The 19,299-nt window shown below is 40.3% G+C and overlaps 1 protein-coding gene across 5 annotated transcripts in view; it reads right to left on the bottom strand.

Moving 5' to 3' along the window:
- Positions 1-6,060: 6,060 nt before the first annotated feature.
- Positions 6,061-19,299, bottom strand: part of SLC25A47 (solute carrier family 25 member 47) — a 144,517-nt gene continuing 131,278 nt past the window's right edge. For all 5 annotated transcript variants that reach the window (XM_053697456.1, XM_053697455.1, XM_053697453.1 and 2 more), the window contains one exon: positions 6,061-12,762. In XM_053697456.1, the coding sequence (XP_053553431.1) occupies positions 12,482-12,762 (281 nt within the window). In that variant the 3' untranslated portion in view covers positions 6,061-12,481. The remainder of the gene's footprint in view (positions 12,763-19,299) is intronic.

The raw sequence follows: 19,299 nt of genomic DNA on the forward strand, positions 1-19,299 counted from the left end.
CGTGATTGCTCAGTTTTAAATACAGAGGATGAGCAAGTAGGCGCAGAAGATAATTTATCTGTTATGCCCTCACATCAATCTGAGTTGGCAGTGAGGGAGGGTCTGTCCGAGGGAGAAATTTCTGACTCAGGAAAAATTTCTCAGCAGGCAGAAACTGATATCGTGGCATTTAAATTTAAGCTAGAACATCTCCGCGCTCTGCTTAAGGAGGTGCTAGCTACACTAGATGATTGTGATACTTTGGTGATTCTAGAGAAGTTATGCAAAATGGACAAATTCTTAGAGGTCCCAGTGCATGCTGATGCGTTTCCGATACCCAAGAGGGTGGCGGACATAGTGAATAAGGAGTGGGAGAAGCCAGGTGTACCTTTTGTTCCCCCTCCTATATTTAAGAAAATGTTCCCCATTGTCGACCCCAGAAGGGATGCATGGCAAACGGTCCCTAAGGTAGAGGGGGCAGTTTCAACGTTAGCTAAGCGCACAACTATTCCTATAGAGGACAGTTGCGCTTTCAAAGACCCTATGGATAAAAAATTGGAAAGATTTTTGTTCAGCAAGGTTTCCTTCTTCAACCAATTTCGTGCATTATTCCTGTCACCACGGCGGCGTCTTTTTGGTTCGATGAACTAGAAAATTCGCTCCAAAAGGAGACTCCATATGATGAGGTCATGGACAGAATTCATGCATTAAAGTTGGCTAATTCCTTTATTTTGGATGCCGCTTTTCAATTGGCTAAATTAGCGGTGAAAAATTCAGGTTTTGCAGTAGTGGCGCGCAGGGCGCTTTGGCTAAAATCTTGGTCGGCGGATGTGTCGTCCAAAACAAAATTGCTTAATATTCCTTTCAAAGGTAAGACCCTTTTCGGGCCAGAATTGAAGGAGATTATTTCAGACATCACTGGGGGAAAGGGCCATGCCCTTCCACAGGATAGACCTTTCAAAGCAAAAAATAAGTCTAATTTTCGTTCCTTTCGCAATTTCAGGAAAGGACCGGCGTCTAACGCTGCAGCCTCTAGACAAGAGGGTAACACTTCCCAGCCTAAACCAGCATGGAAGCCATTGCAAGGCCTGCTGCTGCTACCAAGACAGCATGAAGGGGTAGCCCCCGATCCGGGACCGGATCTAGTAGGGTGCAGACTTTCTCTCTTTGCTCAGGCTTGGGCAAGAGATGTTCCGGACCCCTGGGCACTAGAAATTGTTTCTCAGGGGTATCTTCTAGAGTTCAAGGAACTTCCTCCAAGGGGAAGGTTCCACATGTCTCGCTTATCTTTAGACCAGATAAAGAGACAGGCATTCTTACATTGCGTAGAAGACCTATTAAAGATGGGAGTGATACACCCAGTTCTAACAGCGGAACAAGGACTGGGTTTTTACTCAAACCTGTTCGTAGTTCCCAAAAAAGAAGGAACTTTCAGGCCAATTCTGGACTTAAAAATTCTAACGATCCAAGAGGGTCAATACATGACTACCGTGGACTTAAAGGATGCGTACCTGCATATTCCTATCCACAAAGATCACCATCAGTTCCTGAGGTTCGCCTTTCTGGACAAACATTACCAGTTCGTGGATCTTCCGTTCGGTTTAGCCACTGCTCCCAGAATTTTCACAAAGGTGCTAGGGTCCCTTCTAGCGGTGCTAAGACCGAGGGGCATTGCAGTAGCACCTTATCTAGACGACATTCTAATACAAGCGTCGTCCCTTCCCAAAGCAAGGGCTCATACAGACATTGTTTTAGCCTTTCTCAGATCTCACGTGTGGAAGGTGAACATAGAAAAAAGTTCCCTGTCCCCGTCCTCAAGGGTTCCCTTTCTGGGAACAATAATAGACTCCGTAGAAATGAAGATCTTTCTGACAGAGGTCAGGAAGCTAAAGCTTCTGAACGCTTGTTGAGTTCTTCAATCTATTCCTCAGCCCTCCATAGCTCAGTGCATGGAGGTAATAGGACTAATGGTTGCGGCAATGGACATGGTTCCTTTTGCTCGAATTCATTTAAGACCATTGCAACTGTGCATGCTCAAACAGTGGAATGGGGATTATGCAGACTTGTCTCCCCAGATTCAAATGGACCAGAAAACCAGAGACTCACTCCTCTGGTGGTTGTCTCAGGATCACCTGTCTCAGGGAATGAGTTTCCGCAGACCAGAGTGGATCATTGTCACGACCGACGCCAGTCTCTTAGGCTGGGGCGCGGTCTGGGACTCCCTGAAAGCTCAGGGTCTATGGTCTCGGGAAGAGTCTCTCCTCCCGATAAACATTTTGGAACTGAGAGCGATATTCAATGCACTCCTGGCTTGGCCTCAACTAGCGAAGGCCAAATTCATAAGATTTCAATCGGACAACATGACGACTGTAACGTACATCAATCATCTGGGAGGGACAAGGAGTTCCCTGGCGATGAGAGAGGTATCCAAGATCATCAAATGAGCGGAGGATTACTCCTGCCATCTATCTGCAATTCACATCCCAGGAGTAAACAACTGGGAGGCGGATTATTTGAGTCGTCAGACTTTCCATCCGGGGGAGTGGGAACTTCACCCGGAGGTCTTTGCCCAGTTAACTCAACTATGGGGCATTCCAGATATGGATCTGATGGCGTCCCGTCAGAACTCCAAGGTTCCACGCTACGGGTCCAGATCCAGGGATCCCAAGGCGACACTAGTAGATGCGTTAGTTGCGCCTTGGTCGTTCAATCTAGCTTATGTGTTTCCACCGTTTCCTCTCCTTCCCAGGCTAGTAGCCAGGATCAAACAGGAAAAGGCTTTGGTGATTCTAATAGCTCCTGCATGGCCACGCAGGACTTGGTATGCAGACCTGGTGAATATGTCATCGGCTCCACCATGGAAGCTACCTTTGAGACAGGACATTTTAGTACAAGGTCCATTCGAACATCCAAACCTAGTTTCTCTGCAACTGACTGCTTGGAAATTGAACGCTTGATTCTATCAAGGAAAATTTACCATAAGATATGGCAAAAATATATCTGTTGCTGCGAACCCAAGGGTTACTCATGGAGTAAAATTAGGATTCCAAGGATACTTTCTTTTCTCCAAGAGGGTTTGGAGAAAGGTCTGTCAGCTAGTTCTCTAAAAGGACAGATATCTGCTCTGTCTTGTTGCACAAACGTCTGGCAGCCGTGCCAGATGTACAAGCGTTTGTACAGGCGTTAGTCAGAATCAAGCCTGTCTACAGACCTATGACTCCTCCATGGAGTCTAAACTTGGTTCTTTCAGTTCTTCAAGGGGTTCCGTTTGAACCTTTACATTCCATAGATATTAAGTTACTATCTTGGAAAGTTCTGTTTTTGGTTGCTATTTCTTCTGCTAGAAGAGTTTCTGAATTGTCTGCTTTGCAGTGTACTTCACCCTATCTGGTTTTTCATACAGATAAAGTAGTTTTACGTGCCAAGCCTGGTTTTCTTCCAAAGGTGGTTTCCAACAGGAATATTAACCAGGAAATAGTTGTTCCTTCTCTGTGTCCGAATCCAGTTTCGAAGAAGGAACGTTTGTCACATAACCTAGATGTGGTTCGTGCTTTAAAATTCTATTTAGAAGCAACAAAGGATTTCAGACAGACATCATCCTTGTTTGTCGTCTATTCTGGTAAGAGGAGAGGTCAGAAAGCTACTGCTACCTCTCTTTCCTTTTGGCTAAAAAGCATCATCCGATTTACTTATGAGACTGCCGGACGGCAGCCTCCTGAACGAATTACAGCTCACTCTACTAGAGCTGTGGCTTCCACATGGGCCTTCAAGAATGAGGCTTCTGTTGAACAGATCTGTAAGGCAGCGACTTGGTCTTCTCTGCATACATTTGCCAAATTTTACAAATTCGATACTTATGCTTCTTCGGAGGCTATTTTTGGGAGAAAGGTTTTGCAAGCAGTGGTGCCTTCCGTTTAGGTTACCTGACTTGTTCCCTCCCTTCATCCGTGTCCTAAAGCTTTGGTATTGGTTCCCACAAGTAAGGATGAAGCCATGGACCGGACACACCAATGTAGGAGAAAACAGAATTTATGTTTGCCTGATAAATTTCTTTCTCCTACGGTGTGTCCGGTCCACGGCCCGCCCTGGCTTTTAGTGAGGTTTAAAATTTTTGTTTTTTGTACACTACAGTCACCACGGCACCTTATGGTTTCTCCTTTTTCTCCTAACCGTCGGTCGAATGACTGGGGGGCGGAGCCAGAGGGGAGGCTATATGGACAGCTCTTGCTGGGTGCTCTCTTTGCCATTTCCTGTAGGGGAAGAGAATATCCCCACAAGTAAGGATGAAGCCGTGGACCGGACACACCGTAGGAGAAAGAAATTTATCAGGCAAACATAAATTCTGTTTTATCACAGCATACAATAAATTAATAAAATATTTATAATATGTGATGACAACTTCATTAGAATCTAATTCTACTTTCACAATGAGACTATGGGGCCGATTTATCAAGTGTTGGGCGGACATGATCCGCTGTTTCAGATCATGTCCGCCTGACATTGATAAATACGGTGTCTGCATTTATCATTGCAATGCCGCCCCCTGCAGATTCGCGGCAGGGGGTGTCAATCATCCTGATCATATCATATCGGGATGATTTCTATGCACCGCCTCAGATGCGGCGAATGAGTTAAGGAGCAGCAGTCTTAAGACCACTGCTTCTTAACTCTTGTTTCCGGCAAGCCTGAAGTTGAATTCAAACTTGATCAATTAATTCTAACATATTAAATGGACATGAATCTTTTGTGATTCAGATAGAGCATTTGACTTCAAACAACGTTCCATTTACATCAGTTATCAAATGTCTTCATTCTCTTAGTATCTTTTGTTGAAGGAGCAGATATACACTATTAGCTGAATGCATCTTGTCACTGGCTCAGCTGATGTGTATATATGCAGCCTCCATAGAAATACTGGGGGAGAAAATAATCGTCTGAAATTCAGCACAGAAATGAGCCAAATGCCTCAGATCACCATCATGTTTGGCATTTATTTTACTAATGAATAAAATAATCTGAAGTTACAGACATATCTAGTCTGGACAGAAGGGGTATCACAAGGCCTGCCCTTTATAAAGAGCACCAGCCCCTGGCCCAGCACTTATGAAGAAGTATTTATGGTATCAGGAGGTGTAATATGTAGTGTTATTGTTTATATAGGAGACACTGAATATTGAGACAGAGGTGGGCCGTAAAGAAGAGAGGCCGATAAGAGGGCAAGGCTGAGGGACCCCATAAATTTGTCATGCACAGGGTCCCTCAACTGCTAAGGGGCCTGTCATAAGGAAAGGACTGACAAAAAAACACATTTAAAGGGACAGTCTAGTCAAAATTTAATTTTCTTTATTCAGATAGAACTTGTAATTTTAATCAACTTTCCAATTTACTTTTATTATCAAATTAGCTTTGTTTTCTTGTTATTCTTAGTTGAAACTAAACCTAGGTAGGCTCACATGCTAATTCCTAAGCCATTGATGGCTGCCTCTTATCACATGCTTTTTTAAATTGCTTTTCACAACAAGATACTGTGGGCCATATAGATAACACTGTGTTCAGGCACAGGGAGTTATTGAAGAGTTAGCACAACACAATGCCAAATGCAAGTCAATAGATTTTATATAGTCACAGTCATGTGATCAGGGGGCTGTCAGAAAAGGCTTAGATACAAGGTAATCACAGAGGTGGAAAGTATATTAATATAACTGTGTTGGTTGTGCAAAACTGGGGAATGGGTAATAAAGGGATTATCTATCTTTTTAAACAAAAACAATTCTATTGTAGACTGTCTGTTTAAACATGGGGAGTCCAGCTGCTTTGATTGATGTGAGTTTTTTGCTGCAAAATAATAACATTGCTTATTGTAATCTTCTAATTACATCATTTACGTGTCACTTTTTTGCTTCTGTGTTACTATCCCTTTAAAAAGATGTCACGTTCACATCCCACCACCTTCACATTCAGAGTAGTGAACAGTCGCTGACTTGTCTCACCTGTTCCTATTTCTCCCAGACTTTAATGGAATAAAATATGAACTGGTGAAACGGGTGAGAGAGTCTGGTAGTGAATAAAACCCAGAAAATCTTTAGTATGGCAATTTTATTTCACAAAAACATGTTGTTTTGTTATAAACCAGTGACATATTGTGAAACAAGGATAAATGATTTCAAATAATCATTTTTTTTCTTAACATATTGCTCAGTGCATTAAGAAAATGGGCTACAATGCCCTTCTGAAGTTACATATACATTATCTAAAGTGCTAAATTACATGGAATATTAAAGGGCCACTAAAATCAAAATGAAAGTTTCATGATTCAGATAAAGCATGCAATTTAAACCAACTTAACAATATACTTCCACTATCAAAACGTGCACAATCTTTTTATATACACAATTTCTAAGGCTCCAGCTCCTACTGAGCATGTGCAAAAGTGTACAGTATATATGTATGATTGGCTGATGGCTGTCACATGACACAAGGGATGAGGAAATGGATTCACTTTAAAATTTGCCAGAAAATAATCTATTTCAAATTCAAGTGCATTGTCTTGTTCTTGTGTAGTTGTCAGTTGTTCAGTTCTACTGTAATCTAGTGGTCCTTTAAGTATTTACAATTAGTTTACAGTAGAAACAGAATGGAAAAAGGTTATTGCACATTATATGTGATTTAGTCGTTTTAAAGTGCATTCAGAGCATTTCTATTCCCTGAGACATTTTTTGCTCTGAACGTCTGTTGTGTTGTCCTTGACTAAAGAACATTACAGGCACAAATACTTTTTCTAAACATGTAATGTGGAATAAATAGAATGGATGTAACTGCCTGGTACAGCCTGTCTGTAAAAACACCAGGAATAAGAGGTACCCTGCCAATATTCTTATGCAGTCACTGAAAGCTACTTTTTATTTTGTTGTGTATAAAATATTAGTTGTAATGCTGAATAAAAATACTTTTATATATCTTCCAACCAGTTATATTGAAGTTTTGTGCTGCCTTATACACACGGTAATCTGAGCCACCTCACCAGCAAGTTGTATAGTATTTGCATTATTTATTTAGTTATTAAAGGGATGTGATACTCAAAAATTAGTACTTCAAAATGTATTATATATTTTTGAAAAATGTATATTCTTGTGCTGCAGATAGTGAGCAAACATAACCAGGTATCCTCTGCAGTTCCTGACAGTTTCATGTCAGAATTAAAGATGTTTAATGTTTAATAGCTGTTCTGTCAAATTCTTGATAGAATAGCATTACAATGTCTGTTTAACTCTTTCCTGCCACCTACTTACAGAGTAGTGGTTAATTCTGCACTCTGCCAGGGACACACAAAGAACACAGATGGTACACTGTTTAACACATTTTCTTTGTCAGAAACACTTTCAGAGCAGTTATTTTTTTCTAATCTGAAAATACACAGAACAGTGATTTAATTCCCTGTCTGTTTTTAACACACAGTTATTTAATATAACTGCAGTGTAAAGGGACAGTCAAGTCAAAATAAACATTTCATGATTGAGATAGAGAACATTCAATTTTAAACAACTTTCTAATTTACTTCTATTATGTACTTTGCTTCATTCACTTGGTAAGCTTTTTTTAAAGGGACAGTCTACCCCAGAATTGTTAATGTTTAAAAAAGATAGACAATCCCTATATTATCCATTCCCCAGTTTTGCATAACCAACACGGTTATATTAGTATACCTTTTCTTTCTAATGGGAAAGAGTCCACAGCCGCATTCATTACTTGTGGGAAATAAGAACCTGGCCACCAGGAAGAGGCAAAGACACACCAGCCAAAGGCTTAAATACTCCTCCCACTTTCGTCCAAGGAGGTTGGCAGAGAAGTGTTGGTTTGTTTCACCTGGAGATGGCGGGTCCTTTCCGTTTAAATATATTAATAGACCTTTAGTTATGGGATCGCGTGGCTGCATGTTCTATTCCGTCGTCTTTTCGACTTATTGGGGGATCCTCTCCTCTATCAGTCGGGGAATGTGTCATCGAATGGTGCTTTGAGCTAGACTATTTGGGATGTTGATCGTCTCCTGTCGGTCGCTCGTGTCCTTTCCCAGAGTTTTTTTTGGCGGATGCCTTCGGGCTGCCTTCTTTTCTTTCATCCGGTTAGGATATTTTTTTATTTGATTTATTCCCTCGGGAATTTCTGCGATGGACTTGCTTTTTGTTACTTCCTTGGAAGTTGTTCGCGGACTGTTAGGTCCGGAATTTGTGTGCACTTTGTTGTGTTGTCAGTGACGCCTGGTGGGTTTGGCGGGACCTTTTTTTTTTTGTTTTATTGTTTTGTTTTCAGAAACTACTATATACATCTACATCAGGGCCTTTGGGTACGCATACCGGGAGAGATTAGACATGCCACTCTCTTCCCGGGGCTGGGTCAGTGGCTTCCGCCACATCGCTTTGGTTCTCCTTTCAGGGGGCGGGGCCTTCTCCGCTAGGGTAGTTTTTGGGCCTTAATCTTCTTGCTACCCTTTGGGTGGTTTTAGACTCCTAGGGTCTCTGGACCTCGTTTCGTTCCGCTTTAATGGATCTTCGTGGATTAGCGGTGGAGCACTTGATGGTATGCGAGAAATAGTGGGATCATGCCTGCATTCTCTGTGATCTGGCAGCGGTGCTGTGTGGGTGGCTAGCCTGTGACTTACCACGTGGGGGCCTGGTTCGCCTTTTTCGCCTTTTTCGCTGCTGGAGGTCTCTTCTAGCTGGAACCCGATTTTATTGGGGTCGCCTTGTTCGTTTCGGTTCTGGTTCTGTTTTTTTCCAGAATTTTTCCACCCTCTTGGGGTCGGGAGCCAATGTGGGACCCTAGTTTCTGAATTTTGCTGAGTTTGTTCTGTGTTGTGGGTTCTATCGCCTTGAGATCGGTTCTTTTTGGGGTTCTTTCCTCATGTAAGAAGTGTCTGACCTGAATTTGTGGATCTGGGATTGGGCTGGGGTTCCGGGTGGTGTTAGTATAGTTCTGTCTATGCTTGTCCCAGTTTTTTTCCCTCTGGGGTTCGGGTTGCGTTTGGAAAGGGTTCTTCCTTTTCTCTCTTTGGAGTGTCTGGTCCCCTTCTTATGGCTACTCGGGGCCTTTGTTTTTCTGTGCGGGAATGTGTTCTGGACTTCCTTTGGGGGTCTGTCGTTCTGGTGTTCTAACCTTGCATCAGCATCCTGTGTAGTGCCTTGGTAGGGTCACGATGTTGTATTCTGTTTTAATTTTGCTGGGCTTTAGCGCTGATGGACGGAATACAATGTCCTAACAGCTTGGCTTTCCTGAAGCCACTGGCGCTTCCCTAATGGGATCGCGGTCTGGAGGGTGTGCCTAGCATCATAGGGACGCCCCCCTGACGCGATCCCATCATTGAAAGCTCGTGATCACATGCACGATCGCGAGATTTCAAATTGTTTACATCGGAACAGTTGTTCCGATGTAGACATGTTAACCCCGGCATGAAAGGGTTAATATAACAATGTTATTTGTGCAAAGCTGGGGAATGGGTAGTAAAGGCATTATCTATCTTTTTAAACAATAAACATTTTAGAGTTGACTGTCCCTTTAAAGAGTATAGCTAGGTAGACTCACGAGCAGCAGTGCACTACTGGTAACCAACTGCTCATTGGTGCATGTACATATATTCCTCTTGCCATTGACTCACAGGATGTGTTCAACTAGCTCTCAGTAATGCAGTGCTCCTCCTGAGCCTACTATTTAAAGGGACATTAAATAGCTGGGTAAAAGTACAGTAGCAAGGTTACTAGTCACTATACTACTGTGTTCTCCTGTACCTGTAGCTCTCTTTAAAGCTGTTCTTTTATTTTAACCAATTACAGAAGCCAGTTGTTAAAGGGACAGTCTGAACTTCCATGATTCAGATAGTAACAAATTTCCTATTCGATTTTATCATCACATTTGCTTTGTTCTCTGTATTCTTAGTTAAAAGATAAACCTAGGTAGGCTTCTATGATCATTTCTGAGGCCCTTGAAGGCTGCCTCTTTTCTCAGTGCATTTGACAGTTTTTCACAGCTAGAGGGCGTTAGTTCATGTGTACCATATAGATAACATTGTGTTCATGCCCGTGGAGTTACTTATGAGAGGGCACTGATTGGCTAAAATGCAAATCTGTCAAAAGAACTAAAATAAGGGGGCAGTCTGCAGGGGCTTAGATAGAAGGTAAGCAAAGAGGTAAATAGTATATTAATATAACCGTGTTGGTTATGCAAAACTGGGGAATGGGTAATAAAGGGGTTATGTATCTTTTTTTAGCAATAAAACTTCTGGAGTAGACTGTCCCTTTAATGTCCATTTAACAACTGCCGACCTACCCTCTATGTCAGCTGTCTTTTTCACACTAAGGTGTTAAATAGCACGACTTTTACCGACAGCGACAAGACTGCACTATTGCCAAATACCTCTTGTAGTGAGGCATGTAGTAATAGCACATCTCATTGATGACAATTGAAGGACAATTTTAACCCTTCAATAAACTTGAAGGTTAATCAAGGGACGATATGCCCTGCACTAGACAGCAGTGTGAATGCATTGGAGAGGGAGCTGGACCGTTCTCGTGTCTATATATATTTGTTGCGGGTAAAGTCAGATATTGGGTAATCCTAGGATTACCTGGGTAAAACAGACATTACCCAAGCGGCTAAATAGAAGCAGCTTTGCAATATATTTCCATTATCAAAAATGCTTCTAATAGCAGTTATTACTGGTTCAGTGGCATATGTGCATATGCTACATGTGACTAAAGGATCAAGACTAAAACATCATGCCTGCTCATAGAGCTGATAGTGGTGTGTATTGTGTCATTGAAGACACATGTCAAAATTGTTATTTAAACTTTCATGATTCATTTAGAGCATGCCGCTTTAAGAGAATTTCAAGTTTATTATCAACGTGTGCACAGTAATTTTTTTATTATTATTTCTTAGCTTTTAACAATACAAATTTTCATTTCATCAATTATGAACTATATAAAAATTGGCTATGTTGATAGCAACCAATAAACTTCTCTAATCTTGAGCCCATAAATGCATGCACAGTCCTTTTATATGTACAACAGCTACTACTGAGCATCTGCAAGAGTTCCCAGTGTATATGTATGTGAGTCAGCTATTGGCTGAAGGCTGTCACATGACACAGTGGGCTGGCAAATTTAAGTACATTTTGAAATTTGTCAGAAACAAATTACTGCTCATTTAAAGTTTAAGTTCTATTGCATTATCTTTTTATTATGTATTTCTACTGTATTTAATGGTCCTTTATTTTGTGTCATACAAGCCACTGCTGACTTTCTGAATATGCCACTTAAAAGCAGTAATAACTATTACTAGAAGTATATTGCACAAATGGTTTTGACCTTCCTATCCCTTTAAAATAGATGCTTTCAACTCAAATGTCTTAAAATAGGTCAATTAAAAAAATGAAATACAAATAAGTTTGCTACCTAGGCCATATTTTAAAAGCCTTGGCACCTAGCCCATAATTTACCGTCATGGCTGATGTTTTTGGGGTTCAGGTCAATGTACATCATAAATAATACATTTAGAAATAGAGACCTGCTGTGGTACAACATCTAAGTTTGTTGGAATCTAATTATAAACAGTTACTTAAAACTAGCCCCCCCCCCCCCCCCCCCCCCAGCATTAGTTTCTGAGTTATGCTGTATAATTGTTGATGCCAGTTAGCAGAGCAGATATAAAAAGTAACAACCGTATATACAAAGTATTAATAGACTGAAGATATCTTTGTATTCGGAACCTACTAAAAAAGAAAAAAAAATTCCAATCCTCAAATACAATTGTAATATTGAACAGTGAACCATTGTTATAGGAACTAGATAAAAAATAGCAGGATCTCCTCTTAATATGGTCAAATCACTCAGGCCCATGAGTCCACTTTACACTATTACAAGAGGATTGTTTAGGCAGTTTTACAGTTTATTAAACAGGGACTTGTCCTTCACCCAACAAACCTTAGCTCTGGAACAGATATTCGTACGCCTGCCACCTTGGCAATGTTTTCCTAGATAGTTATATTTTACACCAGCTGCAGGGTGTGTAAGGAGCAACATAAATAACAGCAGTATTGTTTTTATTCCCTGCAGCTGGTGTAACTCACATTTGTTCAGGGAAACATGGTTGAGTTGGAAGCCCTGAATATCCAAGATGTTAAAGGGACATGAAAGCCAAAACAAATTTGTTCCAATGTACTTCTATTATCTAATTTGCTTCATTCTCTTGATGTCCTTAATTGGAAAGTATATCTAAATAGGCTCAGTAGCTGCTGATTGGTGGTTGCACATAGATGCCTTGTGTGATTGGCTCGCCTATATGAATTGCTATTTCTTCAACAAAGGATATCTGTAGAATGAAGCAAATTAAATAACAGAAGTAAATTGTAATGTTTAAAATTGTATTCTCTGAGTCATGAAAGAAAAACTTTGGGTTTCATGTCTCTTTAATAAAAGAGCTATGTGTACCAGTGTATGATCTTATTACCTATTTACACAACAAAAGGTTTGAGTTGTTTCAGGATTGCTTCATATGTAAGAAATACAACCATGTTGACAGGAAAGGCGCGGAGACAATTCAGTGAGAGTCCTTTAAATAAAACCTGAACCCCTTCCTGCTGCACACTCTTTGTAACACAGTGAATGATCCCCCTGTACTTCCTCTGGGTCACTCCATCCACCTGAAGCCGAGATTTGATCACATCCATAGGTGTAGCAATACTCCAGGCCACGACTCCGGCAAACCCACCCGCAAGCAGAACACCCACTACATCTGGAATACAAGGAAAACAGTTGTAAATAAATGCTCAGATCTAAAATTATTTGCAGATGATTATGAGAGCATTAATAATAAAATACATTATAATTAAAACCTAAAGGGACATTCAAATTAATTGTTTATGTATCAGAAATGATTTAATGCATTAAAAGCAATATATACGCAAAATTCGTTTTTAATATTTTGCATTGCTTTGTAGCCCTGGGGAAAAGACCTTTAAAAGCTTCTTGAATATTGTTTATCTTGCTTCCTTTGCTGTGGCCAATTAGGGACAAATATAAATGACCAAAAATTCACCAATCACTGGGCAATATGTATGAGTGTCAGTGTTCTGCATTCCACAGGAGGCACTCCAGCCTCTCTGGGAATGTGGAAATACTACAGTTTTCCGAGTTAAATTCCATTACAAGCAGGCAAAAGTAATGTATTGAAATGTTTTTTAATGATACATAATCAAATATTTTAGTGGGAATGAACTATGAGTTTAATATCCCTTTAATTGGTTAATATGCTGGTCTTCTCCTTTAAAGGGACATTAAACCCAAAAATTTTCTTTCAAAATTCAGACATATAATACAATTTTAAACAACATTTCAATTTACTTCTATTATCTAATTTGCTTCATTCTTTAGATATCCTTTGTTAAAGAAATATCAATGCACACGGGCATATGTGCAGCCACCAATCAGAAGCTACTGAGCCTATCTAGATATGCTTTTCAGGAAAGAATATCAAGAGAATGAAGCAAATTAGATAATAGAAGTAAATTAGAAAGTTGTTTAAAATGGTATTCTCTATCTGAATCATGAAAGAAAAAAATTGGGTTTAATGTCCCTTTAAGATTTAAGCTTAGAAGAAGAAATTACACTCCCAGTGGGTGGTTGGAGAGATAGCATTTTAATTTTAAATTGTTCTCTCTAAGGGACTAATATTCAAAACCTTCCTGGCATTGAGAGAAATCAAACAAACATTTTAGGATTTGTTTTAGACCTTAAATTGTAATCAAAATCAATCAAAACTCCTGCATAGTGAGACAGACATCTTTCAAACAAAAAATAGTGTTTTTAACATTTTTTTAGAGACCTCTCCGTACGTCTTAGACCATCTCATCTGAGTGGCGTGCTTTTAACCCTTTAAAGGGACAGTATACACTCATTTTAATATAACTGCATGTAATAGACACTGCTATAAAGAATAAGATGCACAGATACTGATATAAAAATCCAGTATAAAACTGTTTAAAAACTTACTTAGAAGCTGTCAGTTTGGCTCTGTTGAAAAGGCAGCTGGAAAGCCCACTGCAAATGGCAAATAAGACACTCCCCCCCCCCTCCCCCTTCTTTTGCATATGAAAAGACCCTTTACACAAACAGGAGCAAGCTGGAGAAGGTAGCTGACAGTATTCACATAAAACTTTGGGGCTTGGTTAGGAGTCTGAAAATCAGAGCAATGTTATTTAAAAATAAGCAAAACTATACATTTATTTTTTTTTAAAAACTTTATGGGCTATATAAATAGATCATCTACAAGACATTTATGCAAAGAAAAAATGAGTGTATAATGTCCCTTTAAGAACACAGCTTTGTTTGCTCAATTGTTTTATGACGGAAAAATTCGGTCATATGTCCTTAAGAGGTATTGGGCTTTCGTATACAGACATAAATTGTGTACAGAAAGTGATAACTTAAGGAAATCTGATTTCCCTGCAAGAACAACCTATTTTAATGGGTTGTTGTTTAAAAAAAAAAAATAAGCTTTTCATATACATAAATAAACACAAACAAGCCATTTCTAATATATTTTATTCTCTGCGGCTGTTATAACAGATAGACTTTAGAATCCTGTCTGTACACTATTCTACACAGTGACTGCTTGATTAGTGTAGGAGCTAATTTAAATCTGTCTCTAATTAGCCACAGCAGATGAGATAAGATAATGAAGAGGATTTTCAAGGGCTATGTACATCCTACTGCCTATGACATACAGGTGAGAATATTTTAGGTAAGGTCACGTGCACGTGCAAAAAAAAAAAATGCTAACACTAAATTAGTGATAACTTTTACTAGAAGCATTTTTGCTAATACGTGTATATCGTAAATATGTTTCAATTAAAAGATGTAATTCATCTATGTGCATTTCAATTTTGATCAGCATGTCCCTTTAACAACAAGTTAAAGGGCATCCATCAAGCTACTCCAGGATAAAATACATTAATATTTCAAATCCACCACAAGAACTCATTTTAACAAGATATAGAGGCCCATTTATCAAGCTCCGAATGGCCCGTGTCTAAAGACCGCTGCTCCATAACCCTGTCCGCCTGCTCTGATGAAGCGGACAGACATCGGCGAAATTCAACCCGATCGAGTACAATCGGGTTGATTGACGACCCTCTGCTGGCGGCCGATTGGCTGCGAGTCTGCAGGGAGGCGGCGTTGCACCAGCAGCTCACAAGAGCTGCTGGTGCAATGCTGAATACAGAGAGCGTATTGCTATCCGCATTCAGCGTGGTTTGTCGGACATGATCCGCGCTGTCGGATCAGGTCCGACAGACATTTGATAAATATGCCTCATAGTCCTAAAGCACTTGGTACCTGAATTTATACTCATTATCATATGTAATAAAAATTGTTTTAAAATCCAATGCTGTTCCTGAGCCTACAGCATACTTAGGTATGCCTTTCAACAAAGGATGCCAAGAAAATGAAGCAAATTGGTAACAGAAGCAAATATAATTCACAGATTTGCAAAAAGTTGTAGAATGGATTAAAGTGAATGTAAAATTTAATGAATTAAAGGTCAGTATCAAATTTTAATCTTAAAAACGTGTGCACTTTAATTCATTAAGGTTTACAAAGATGCTTAGTTTTTAAAATACTTACCTTTGCGCTATGGTAAACATAACGCCAACCCTGTTCCTGCAGTTCCTGCTTTCATTAGCATATGGATGAAGAATCCTGCTTGCCCTACGAGCTGGACACCAAAGGGGGCACACAACGATTGGAGGAAGCCAGATTCATAATCATTCTGCTAAAGAAAGCAGGAGCTGCGGGCAGAGGATCAGCGTTATGTTTACCATAACGCAAAGGTATTTTAAAAAATAAGCATCTTTGTAAATGTTAATGAATTAAAGTGCCCCAGTTTTTAAGATTATTATTTGATACTGGCCTTTAAATCATTAAAGTTTATATTCACTTTGAGAGGGGCGGAGCCTGGCCGTGCCAGAACATGGCCGCACAGACATAGTGCTCCGGGCTATACAACATCAAGCCCTATATATCAGACGATCGTTCGACCTGGAAAAAATCACTGACTGCCTGCCAAGGGACTGAGGAGACAGCGGGCACCCATCTACCGCTTAATGGCGTGATTTGCGGCTCTCATCGGGCCTGTTAGTCCTCCCTGCGCACACTACGGAGCGGAGCTCGGCGCCATCTTGCCCCACAGGATACATGGGGGAAAAGTGAACAGCACAGTAGATAGCGGCAGGTGAGAGGAGGAATACAATTACCACCCCAGACATTACAGACAAGCCACGTACAAGTGGCGATGGAAAGAGCCGGTGGGGGAAAATAAAGACAAATTGACCACATAGGGGATAACAGCTGCACACGCAGGGGCAGCTATAACTACCGCACAGACGACAGACTGAGCTGTAAGCTACTACAAACGCCATAAGACTTCTGTGCACTGTTATGTAGTCTGACAACAGTACTTTAGGCCCCGGGCATCTAAAAGACAATGTGCCAACTTAGTTGATGCCAGGGACGTGCACTCATAGGAGGCAGGGGAGGCAGTGCCTACCCTGCCATATGTGGATAAAGCTTAATTAAATTTTAATTAAAACAACAACAAAAAAGTCACCAAAAAAAATATTCCCCCCCCCCCCCATGTAATGCTATGGAGAGGCAGGTACAGGAACGCTTCTCTCCATTGCAGTACATGGGTCAAAGGAAAAGCTGTGCTGCAGCGCCACCTGTGTTCTGTCAATATATTAGCAGCAGGAATTTGTACCAATAGGAGGCACCCCTCTTGATGCCTCCTAGCAAGTGAAGGATATATAGATTAATCAGAAGGAGGATGCAGTGAGCAGGGTCATGTGACACAACTGGAAGCTGAGGTAACCTAAGAACAGATGACACCAAGCAGAAGAGTAAAGTAGTATTCTACATCTCTTGTGATTCACAATTTGTGTTCAGACACAGCTCATTAACAGGGGGGACAGTAAGTGAGCATAACCCAATACTGACAGGAAGTCAAAGGGTCAATTCAAATTTAAATCCATAATTTGAAACCCAGAGTTTTAAATTAAGTGTGCAGTGTCCACATTATTTAAACTAAAGTTTTTGACATTGAATATTGCTAAGCCTCCCTTTTTCATGGTTATTTGATTTAATTAGGTACAAACTCCATATATGTTATGTCTGTTCAGTCAGAGGATGCAGTATCTATTTTTATTTTTCTCTGTGTCTCCATTTATTTAAAGACTGCTGTTAACTTGTAATTCACAAATCAATTGAAAGCTGTTGCATTGTGTTTTTAATATGTGCTGCTTTTATACAAGTTTATATTAATAAAAGGAGATAATGAGTCATTTAAAAAATATATGTAATTATTGCAGTTGTTAAATGTTTTTATAAATAATGCCACTGTAAAGTAACTGGTTAAACACATAGTCAAAGGGAGACATTTAAAATTAAACTTTCATGATTTAGGTAGACCATGCTATTTTAATAGACTTTTCTAGTTATTTATATTTTGAGAATTAGCATCAACTGTTACTGGCCCCATGTCAGCAAATCAAATGAGTTTTTGAAAGGAACATGGAAGTCATAATTACATTTCCATCATTCAGATAGAAATTGCAAAAAAAAACCAAAAAAACTTTCTATTTTACTTTTATTATTATGTACTTCATTCTTTTGGTATCCTTTGGTGTCCTTTGTTGAAGAGCATACCTAAGTGGGATGTGCACGTGCGTTTCTTGAACATCATATTGCAGCAGCAGCTGTGTTGGCAGTATTGATAACTTGTCCTTTGTGTAAAACTTGTATGGTAAATTATTTCTATTTTTACAATACAGTAGGGAGTAGAGAAGAGATTGTGTATCATTCTAATTGCTTAGTAACTGACACTGTGCCACAGAATTGTGTGAGTGTGTATGTGAGCAGAGTGTGTGTGGGTGTCAGTGAGCAGAGTATGTGTGCTTTATTCTCCAGGTAATCTATACATTTCCGATGAGCTGGTGCTTTAGTGCAGTGTTTCTCAACAATGGTCCTCAAGTACCCCCAACAGGCCAGGTTTTCATTATAGCTGAATCAGTGCACAGGTGAAGTAATCAGCTGATCAGTAACTCAGTGGTTACTAACTTGCTCTCACCCATCACCTGATTATGTCACCTGTGCACTGGTTCAGCTATCATATAAACCTGATCTGTTGGGGGTACTTGCGTCCCTCTGTACATGTGTTTCTCCGGCGTATCATATCTAGTGCCTCACCAGCCTCTGACCTCACTGCACGTCACTGGTTGATGCACACATAATGCATTAATTGAGGAACTGGCTGCATAAGAGAGAGAAACATATCTCCTATATCTCAGCACACTATGGTCATCACATGAACAAGTAATAGTCGCATGCATGCTCATATCTTCATAATCCTGCCCTAACTCGCTTTGGTCTGACTGACAAGTGCTTATATATAACAAAAGGGGGAAAAAAAAATAAAAAATACATAAGGCGAACTCACAAAAAACCACTCAGATATGGCATCTAGAAAGGGCAATAAGTTGGATAAAAACAACAAGCAACAGGCCTCCCTCCCCATATCTGTCAGCAATTTCTTTAGCACTAATGACACATCTAGTATGGAGCAGAAGGACATGGGGGGACATACCCCGATCCCACAAGATACAGCTCACCAGCAAACAGCCCCACTGGATCTGATGACCCAACTTAAAGCCGATATAGCCAACTTGCCCTCTAAGTCCGACTTTGACTCACTAAAAAGCTTAATAAAATCAGAACTCACATCTATAAGAAAAGAAATCTCGGACATATATAGGGTAGAAGACCTGGAGGAGACACAGGACACTCTGTCTAACATAACTGGCTCCCTTACAACACAGGCCAATATATCCGAAACTAGGATCTCAACTCTTCAAGACAAAATGGACGATTTAGACAACCGAAACCGCAGGAATAATCTGCGGATTCGTGGGATCCCAGAGAAAGTTGCTAATGAGGAGCTGGAGGAATATGTACAACAACTCTTTCGCCATCTGAAAAAAGACCAACAAGCAGAAGAAGTGGAACTTGACAGGGTCCATAGGGCCCTCAGATCTCCACCGCCAGATAAAGCCCCACCTAGGGATGTGATATTACATTTTCTTAGATATAAAGACAAAGAGGAAGTTTGGACCCTAGCCCGCCAAATGAGGGATATCACTTATCTAGACCATGAACTTCAAATCTTCTTGGATCTGTGTCCTAATACCCTGCAAAGAAGGAGAGAGATTGCTTTCATCACTAG

Source organism: Bombina bombina, chromosome 1 (genome assembly GCF_027579735.1).
Source record: "Bombina bombina isolate aBomBom1 chromosome 1, aBomBom1.pri, whole genome shotgun sequence".
In the NCBI taxonomy this organism is placed as follows: domain Eukaryota; kingdom Metazoa; phylum Chordata; class Amphibia; order Anura; family Bombinatoridae; genus Bombina; species Bombina bombina.